Genomic DNA, 9,639 nt, shown 5'->3' with positions numbered 1-9,639 from the left:
CCCAATCTATTGGTTCATCCTTAGGCACAATAGGTTCACCATGAATGTTCCTGTAAAGATCCACCACCTTGATGTCTTCAAATACCACAGAGGGTTTTGATGCTTGAGTTGTAGTTGGAGTGGATTCCTTGGGAAACTGATCCTCCAATTCCTTACCAAAATAGTTCAATTTCCTTTTGGTTCTTTTGACCAATTCCTTGTATCTTTGTGATTTCTTCTCTTGTGGTTTAGCTTGCTTCTTTGGATCTTGAGATTCAGTGATTTCAGATGGCTGAGCAGGAATTTGTTGTGTTGGTTTCACAGCTTGTACCTTGGCCAAGATAGCAGCTTGCTCTTTCTTTTGTTTAGCCTTTTTAGCATCTAGAATAGCTTGCTTCTTTTCCTGCTTTAATCTTTCCTTTTCTTCTCTCTTTGCTTGAGCAAATTGAGGATGTCTAGCCACCACACAAATTTCTTTCCCATTCCTGAAAACTTTTGCAATCCTCCTTTTTAAAGCTGAATTAGTTGGATCCTTGTAGAAGGCAATTGATCTTGATAGAAGCTTCTTCTCATCAGGCTTAAGTGTCTCACACACTGTATCCAAAGGGTTCTTTAATTATGATTTTGAATAGTTCACCCTTGGATTCAGAATTATTTCAACCTTTGGAGATTTGATGCAGGATGGCTGTCCCCTTTCCAGATAGTTCATGCTCATTTCATTCACAGAGATTTCTCTGACTTGAGAGTGATGAATGGTTGACTTTTCTGGCTTCTTTACTAGCCCAAACTTCTTCTGAATGTCCTCATCAATCTTCTCCCAGTTGATTGGCTTCAGCTGCTCTTAAATTGGCTGCTGCTTCATTGATCAGATCAGTACTGTCTGTAACTGGTGGCTTGATGAAAGCAATTGTAGGCACAATTACTTTACTGATTTGAATGTTAAGCTGTTTCTCCCCCTCACTTGGTCCTTTCTCCCTCTTTTTGTTATCATCAAGTTGAGTAGAGGAGGAGGTTTGAGCAGCCACCAGTTTCTGAAGCAAGTCTGTCTGTTGGGCTTAATACAGATGAATGGCTGTTAGATATGCTTCCATAGATGACATTCTTGTATCCAAGGCATCAATATTTGTGGTAAGATCAGAATTTTTCCTGAGTTGTCTCTTGATGTCGAGCATTGTAGCTTCTGGAAGCTTAGAGTCCATCTTGTCAGAAATAGCCTTTTTCATATCATCAATATCACCCTTGATGGTATTGACATCTCTAGCATGTTGGAAGCCTTGAATCTGTTGTAGCTGCAGAGAAGCAAGATGTGCTTGAAGGAGCTTCTTGGTATTGGCATTTATAGTGGTTTGAAGAGCATAATTTGTCTGATTTATGAGTTGGATCAGGGTTGTCTTGAAGTAGTGTTCATCACAATGTTTTGAAAATGCCCATGATGGCATGCCAGATCTTGAACTGGAACCTACTTCTCCCCCTATGTCCAATTGCTCTTCTTCACTATCTTCACCTTCATCCCCAAAGAAATCTGCTGAACCACCAGTCTCATAATCAACATCACCAGCTGTAGAGGGCAACGCTGTGATGGCATCCTTAGCTCTTAGCATTGACTGAGTGGTATGCACCATATTGAGTATCCTTTCTGCATTGCCATTACCCTGTTCAGCTAGAAGTTGATAAGCTGGATCAGGGTGAGTAAATGCCTCAGCATCAAGGGAGGTGGAGTCTATAACAACTTGAGGTTGCTGAGATAGTCCCTCCCTATCTGCATCCTGGACATTCATTAACTCACTAGCAATGACATCTATCCTTATAGCTCATGTACCTACATTTCTCTCTTGTTCTCTCTTTTGTTGCATCAGGGTCTCACCCTGGCTCCCCACCCTCACACCCTCACCTTCACCATCTAAGGTGGGACTCCTCTCACTCTCTTTTTCCAATCCTGAAGAAATGGATTGCATATTTTCACTCTTTTCCTCTCCTCTTTCCTGGGAGCAACCCAGACTCTCACTCATAATACTCTCGTCCCTCAATCCTAAGAGTGTCTGTATAACCACTAAGTCTTCTGCACTAGAGATAATGGAAATATCTCTAAATTACTGATTTTACCAGAAAAGACCCTATGTGTAACTAGCATGTAAAGCATGTTAAGCATGGAAATATTGACAGAATCAAAATTACTGATTTTACCAGAAAAGACCCTGGTCACTACATCACACATGAAACTCTATTCCTTCCTAAGACCCAATCTCCTAATGTCACTTAACATAGAAGTAGAGAGAGCATAGTTCATGGAATTAAGCATAGTAACTATATCAGTGTCTGTGTGTGGTAAGGTCACAGTATTATCAGGAATCTTGAAACATGCTTTGATAACATCACTGTTAATACAGAATTCCTTACCTTTAATGGTGAGTGTGATGGTCTTATCTGTCGAGTTGTATGAAGCAGTAGTCCACCTCTCTTCAACAACCTCACAGAAGATGGTGGGTGATTCTAGCATTGCATAGCCGAGTTTGCAGTTCTTCACAAAATCCATCATTTTGTGGTAGTCACTTGAATGTTGAATTCGCTTGTTTACTAGAGCCGTGAAGTTGTTCTTCTCATTGATGTATCCAGTTTGTGACATGATTTTTGTAAGAACCCTGCTTTTTGTAATATTTTAAAACTTCAGTGAATAGTAACTGGAACTAGTTATGTAATACGCATGGAGTTCATCACAAATACGAATAGTGGAATTTTGGAAATCCGAGATCATATTCTTGTTTATCGAGGAAAATAAGTGAATGTAAAAGCCGTCGGAATTCGAAGATTCACGATTATACTACGTGTTTTCATATCCGTAAGGAATGGCGTAGAACCGGGAATACTACGTGAAATAAATATTATATCAAGGTGTTTCTATGATCAAGAGAAAGGAATAAAATTGGTTAAAGGATTATAAGCGATAAAAGAATTCACTGCGAAACGAAATATTATACCATTAAACTATCGGAATGGAACGACAATCACGTGTACGTTAAATAATCGAATGAGAAATTAATTCCATGCAAGTTGGCCATGCAAAATCAATCTAACTAGTAGTTAGGAGATGTAACTAGGGAATTAGAAGCTAACTAGAATAGTTAGTGGAATAGTAAGTGAATAGTTAGTGAATAGTAATTGGGAGACAAGAAGGTACAAGGCCATACCTCCCCATTTCTACTCATCTAAAATTGTCAATTAAGACATTTCTTTTGCTGATTATTATGCCAATATATACACACTATCAAACCATCTTATACACTCTCACACTTTAACAAAAATCCAACCAAAAACCCCCCATTCCCCCTTTTTGCTCTCGGCCTGTTTATGCAGAAAAGGAGGGAGAGCCCTCTACCTCACTTCACTTCTCCATCCTTCCCTCTATTAAAAATTCTACAAAAATTCAAAAAGCTTCCTTACATCCTAGTAAATGTATGTCTATGATTTCATGGCCAAATTCTTAATGGTTTGTGAGAAACAAATTCTTGAAGTTCAAGAACTTTATGGACTGTTTTGACTAACTTAGTTTCTGGGTTTTGTTTATTAAGGATCTAGCCCTTCTAAGTGTTTTTCAAGAAAACCAAGCCCTAATCATCTTAGTACTAAACCTCCTAGTGCTCAATAAGGTATAACTTCCAACTCTTTAAAGTTTTAAGGGTGAGTTTAAGAGTTATTTGTCATGTAGTGTCAAGATCCAAAAGTTTGTGGATGTGTAAGGTTGTTTTGCTCATATTCTTGCTAAGTACTTGAGTTTTTGAGTTGTGATGCTTGTATGTGATGCTAGATAAAGTATATAAGGTGTATGTGGGTCGATCTTGAGAAGTAAGAAGTGTTGTGTTGGTCATAAGTAGTGATTGTGTCAAGAACAAGTAGTAGAAATGGAATGTGGAGCCTATTGCACTTGGCCTGCCTTCTGCGGTGTATTCGGCAATGTAAATGTTTGAAACTTGTGAGTCATTGGCCATGACTGGGTAGATCTTGATTTTTAGTTTCTGTACATGGGTGGATTGTCGCGAGGGGATTTAAGGTTTAGATGTTATGACCGTTTTTGTGTAGAGCGTTCATACGAAAAGCCAACTGCACATGGGCCACTTGCATGATGATTTTGAAAGGCTAAAAATAATTTCGGAATCTTGGAAAAATCATGATAATTAAATAATGCAGCAAGGAAGACTGTCCAAACGTAATTTACGAAAAATAAACTCCGTTTAATACGAGTATGAGAAATTGAAACGTAATTTTAATATAATACAAGATAGTGGGAGTCGGAGATATTTTTAAATCGATTTAATCCCGAAACGAGCCGGACGCGGAAGATTTCGATTTCAATAAACAAAGAACTTTCGCGTAACATACATATTAAGCGAACGATTGAGATTTGATTTATAACTAAAAGAGATAATCGAATATTCACTCAAGGGATATCCTACTTTATTATTTATTTATAAGTAATACCTAAAGAGTTACTAAAATATCTGGAAAATACTTAAAGAGATATTGAAAAGTTTTTAAATCAATTCACTCTATCTAAAACGTATGTAACCATTCGAAGGATAATTATAAGATGTCAATCATGTCTTAAGTATTTAATTAATATTTTTATCAATTCATTGTACCTTATTGAGAAACATTTCGTACTTAAGGTTTTATCACTTCATTGAACCTTTCGTAAAAATATTATGAGACCGTAAATATTTAATATTCCGTACTTCTAAAAATCATTTAAAATTAGACATAGTTCCCAAGGATACTTTCTAAATTATTCAAAATTCTCGGAAGAGATCAATCATCTGAAACTTATCAAAACCTTAGGGAACTTAGTCTAGAATCATAAGGGTTTTGCCTCCTCGCTCAATGAAAAACAAGTGAACAATATATGTAAAACTCTACTACAGTTAAGGGTTTGAAAATGATTTTTTTAATTCAAAACTCCGAAAACTCCCAAGGATCAATTGTATTAAAAGTGATGAATAAATTATCTTATTTAAAGGTCAACTCAGAACGATCTATTCCTTCGATAAAGGATTTTATGTAAAAGTCAACTCTACTACTGGAATGTGGCCTACCCGGCACGGAGAGGTATCGGGTAGTGACCAAGCGCGGAGTGGCGCAGTATACAGTTATATGGTCTCTGTGACCATTGACTTTCGGACTTGCATGGAAATGGGCAACCATCGTGTAATGTCTTGATAAGCTCAAAGGCGGCTAGGTTCGTATTCCTTCTACTAGTAGAGAAAATTTCGTATTAGGCTGATCACCGGTGCGTGGTTTATTCCAGTATAGTCCCTTTCCTCCACTTTGGATAAATTGTTATGAAACCTATAGAAGAAGGCCGATAAGGCTGAGTTTTAAATAAGGTTGTTGATGAATATATATCACATCCATTCGAGAATCTTGGTTCAAGCATCATATTGAGATTTTGAGATAAAATGAGTATGAGTATAAGCTGATTAAACTGATACATTTAAAGTTGAGTTTTTCATAAAAGTGACAAGCATATAAACTTTTAGAAACCTTGGATATACAATACTTAATGGTTGTTTTCCCTAAATGATCATATTTAAATAATGGATATCTATATCTTGCTGAGCGTTAGTGCTCACTCTTGCTTTTATAAATATCATATCACAACAGATTACCAGCATGGCCCGAACCAGGACGACTTCCCGTAAGCGGGTAGGGGACGCACGTGAGTACCGTAGACTGTCGTCCGCCAGCAACCTCAGGTAGACGAGTAGAGATAGTTTCGTTTTGAGTACTTGAACCAAGACTAATTGTGACCTGAGCCAGTCTCATGTAGAGCTATTCTCGGCGTTCACCCTTTTGAGATAATTTCCTTTGGTCTGTAATAACTTAAATACTTTAACATTAATTTAGTAATGTTTCTGAGCATATAACCAATGTGTGTGTGAGTTTGGTTAAAAAGGTCGAGTAATGATGTGGCAAGAGGATTAATTATTTATTAGACAATATTAAGTGATCGTAACAACCCAAATTCCCGACCTTGAATTTGGGGGTGTTACAGAAATGGTATCAGAGCCCTATGTTATAAGTCTCAGAAACGTTTGGTGAATTAACTGAATCAATGAACTAGAACTCACATAGAGTTCGTAGTCGGGCTACGAGGGTAGCACTGACGTTGAGAACCCTTAAGGGTGATTTAAGTATCCAAGGATAGTAATCCGTGAGTTAAATGACTTGTAGGTGTCCGATGTGTTAGACCCTGAGGCTGTAGAGGCGTACGAGAGAGGGCATGATGAGGCCCTTTTAGCTGAGATCGAGGTAGCTAACCCTGCCCCCACTGTGGGCTTAGAGGTATTCGAGTACCCGAAGACTGACCCTGAGGAGGACCCGGAGGAGGACCCCACTGAGCTAGACACTGAGATAGGCCCTCGTGAGGATATTCCATACGGCAGCACGGAGGTTCCACCTCCAGAGATGATGAGGGTGGATGTGCATCAGAGGTCGATAGAGCGTTTGTTAGATCGGATCTCAGCAGCCCAGGCTCGAGTCGCTGAGCTCGAGAACGAGATGGGAGTAGCAGATTTGATGGATAGGATGATAGCTCTGCAGGCCAGAGTCACTGCACTGACTGAGGAGTTAGAGGCGGAGCTAGGGGCAGCCACCCCAGTGAGGACACCCACCTCGTCCCCTGTACCAGTTAGTCCCGCACGGACTGAGACTGACGACGGCATGGACCCTCTTCTTGACGGCGTGGCAACGACTCCTGCAGATTCCCCACTTCCACCACCCCTACCAGTCATATCCCTAGCAGTTCACAACTGGGTAGTAGGTCGCTATGCTACTGATCTGACAGCGGCTGAGGCCCGTATTGCCGAGCTGAGGGACCAGCTTTCTATCGAGCGGCACATGAGGATAGAGGCCCGAGGCAGGCGAGGATACCTCAGCGCCCGACGCGTGCGCATGACCATTCATCGCATAGAGCAGAGGACCCTTGGTAGGATTCACCGCTTATCCCCACAGTGTGACTTGGTGAGTAGACACGAAGTTATCAGGGTTGTGGTCTACGCTATGAGGCGGATTCGTGATGTTGCTCGTGGCTAGTAGACACTGTTAGTAGTTGGTTGTTGTTCCTTAGTGGTGGTACTTAGTTATTTTGTGATAGTTGTTTTGGGTTGTTATCTTTGATAGTGCCACCAGCTAAGGATTATTGTATTAAGGCAGATTGTACTTTTATTATTTAGTATGTTGTACCCAGACCTGGCGTATGGCCAAATTATGTATAATTATCGTGTTAATTTGTTGCGATTTCTAGATTGTGGTTTAATCTTCTTTCATACCTGCATACTTACATATTGTCATAACAAATCAGGAAGCATGAGGATTGGCAAATGAAAACAACCTAAATAAGTTTATATAACAGGAAAATGCCGCCAAGGAGAATAGTAACAAGAACTCGCCCGACTGCATCTGGCGGCAAGGGAAGTAATAATGAACAAGGGCATCAAGCACATACCCCACCATTAAGAATTAATGAAGAACGAAATGAGTATGATGATGAGGACTATGAAGAGTCAGAGGATGAAGATACTCAGGGGATGGAAATGCCAGTGAACCCTATGGAGCAGTTTGTAGAACTTCTGAGGCAGAACCTGCAACAGCAACGACCACCCCAGCAACCCCAGCAGGCCATGGATAATGTATTTAAATCTTTCAAGTCGGTCAAGCCCCCAGAGCTTCACGGTGTTGCTGACCCAGTTCAGGCCAGGGCTTGGCTGAAAGAGGTAGAAAAGACCTTTGAGCGAATTGGCACTGAGGAAGCCCACAAGACTAATTTTGCCACTTATCTCTTAAAGGGTGAGGCTAACTATTGGTGGGAAGCCAAGAAAAATATGGAGCCCCAAGGGATTGTTACTTGGGAAAGATTCACTGAGTTGTTCTTAAAGAAGTATGTCCCGAAGTTTATGGAGATTCAGATGCAGCGAAAGATCCTAGAGCTGAAACAAGAGAATATGAGCGTAGCGGAATATGAAGCTAAGTTCACAGAATTATCGAAGTTTGTGCCACAGCCGGTGGGCACCGAAGAGCAAAAGGCTGAGAGATTTCAACAAGGATTGAAGCAGTGGATTCAGAACAAGCTGGCAATTCTGGAGATAACTGATTATGCCACCCTAGTGCAGAAGGCCACAATAGCTGAAACAGGGAGTGAAATGAGCCAGAAAATGAAGCAAACTAAGAAACAAAAGTTTGATGGTCGAAGCAGGAGTGTGGGAGGGGAGAGCTTCCCTAGTAAGTTTGTTAGGGGGACGGCCTCCCAACCCAATCGCAGTACAGGATTCGGGGGATCAGAGAACGTGAGTGTGGCCCGGAGCGGGAACCAAACGGGAATGTCCTATCATAGCCAACCACGACCTCCTCTGCCAGAATGCAAGAGCTGTGGTAAGAGGTATTCTGGGCAATGTATGCAGAAACCGGTGACATGCTTTAAATGTGGTAAGGTGGGGCACTATGCCACAGCTTGTAACCAGGAAGTGGCTAAGTGTTTTCAGTGCAGAAATACAGGACACATGAAGAAGGACTGCCTTACGGCAGCCCCAACTAGCTCGAGGGGTAGTGTAGCTACATCTAACAGAGTGCTGACTGCCAGGACCTCTAATATGACTGTGAAAAATGCCGTGAGGAGCACCAATGTTATAGCAGGTACGCTCCTCCTAAACTCCAATCCCGCCAATGTGCTATTTGATTCTAGAGCTACTAAGTGTTTTGTATCTAAGGAATTTGCTGAAAAATTGAACTTAAAAGTAGAACCTTTGAAAGAATCTTTGCAAGTGGAAATAGATAATAAAGAGTTTATTCCTGTAAATCAAGTTTATGCTAACTGCAACCTAGAATTAGGTGGAGTGAGGTACCTAGTAGATTTAATTCCCTTTCTATTAGGGGAGTTTGATGTGATATTAGGAATGGATTGTCTATCTAGAAACCATGCCCAGATTAATTGCGAGGGGAAGAAAGTAAAATTGAAAACACCTAGTGGAAAGATTATAATAATTAAGGGGCAACGACAAACCAAGAAATTTCTAACTATGGTGCAGACCAAGAGACTTTTAAGGCAAGGATGTGGGGCCTACTTGGCTCACGTGGTGGATACCAAACGAGAAACCCCTGAGATCCACACTATACCTGTAGTTAATGAGTTTGAGGATGTATTTCCCAAGGATCTTCCCGGACTACCTCCGGATCGGGAGATAGAATTTGCCATTGATTTAGCTACCGGTACGACACCAGTATCAAAGGCCCCGTATCGTTTGGCCCCCGTCGAAATGAAAGAGTTGGCTGATCAACTGTAAGATCTATTAGATAAAGGAATGATTAGACCGAGCGTATCCCCGCGGGGTACACCCGTGTTATTTGTGAAGAAGGACGGCATCATCAATTTAAGATCAAACCGGAGGATATACCTAAGACTGCATTTTGCACTAGATACGAACATTATGAGTTCCTAGTTATGTCATTTGGTTTGACTAACACGCTCGCGGCTTTCATGGATTTGATGAACCGAGTCTTTAAGAAGTATCTGGACGAATGCATGATAGTCTTCATCGATGATATTCTAATTTACTCTAGATCGGAGGAGGAACATGCAGAAGACCTCAGGATAGTATTGGAAATCTTGCGGAAAGA

General features: G+C 40.7%; 1 protein-coding gene across 1 annotated transcript; it reads left to right on the top strand.

Moving 5' to 3' along the window:
* The first annotated feature begins 7,385 nt into the window (after positions 1 to 7,385).
* LOC141660418 (uncharacterized) lies at positions 7,386 to 9,305 on the top strand. Its single transcript, XM_074467401.1, has 2 exons — positions 7,386 to 7,820; positions 7,935 to 9,305. The coding sequence occupies exons 1-2, from the start codon at positions 7,386 to 7,388 to the stop codon at positions 9,303 to 9,305; spliced, it is 1,806 nt and encodes a 601-aa protein (XP_074323502.1).
* Positions 9,306 to 9,639: the final 334 nt, after the last annotated feature.

This window comes from Apium graveolens, chromosome 5 (assembly GCF_009905375.1).
Source record: "Apium graveolens cultivar Ventura chromosome 5, ASM990537v1, whole genome shotgun sequence".
Lineage (NCBI taxonomy): Eukaryota > Viridiplantae > Streptophyta > Magnoliopsida > Apiales > Apiaceae > Apium > Apium graveolens.
The sequence above is the reverse complement of the archived record's forward strand: the minus strand, read 5'-3'. Positions and strand labels throughout refer to the sequence as shown.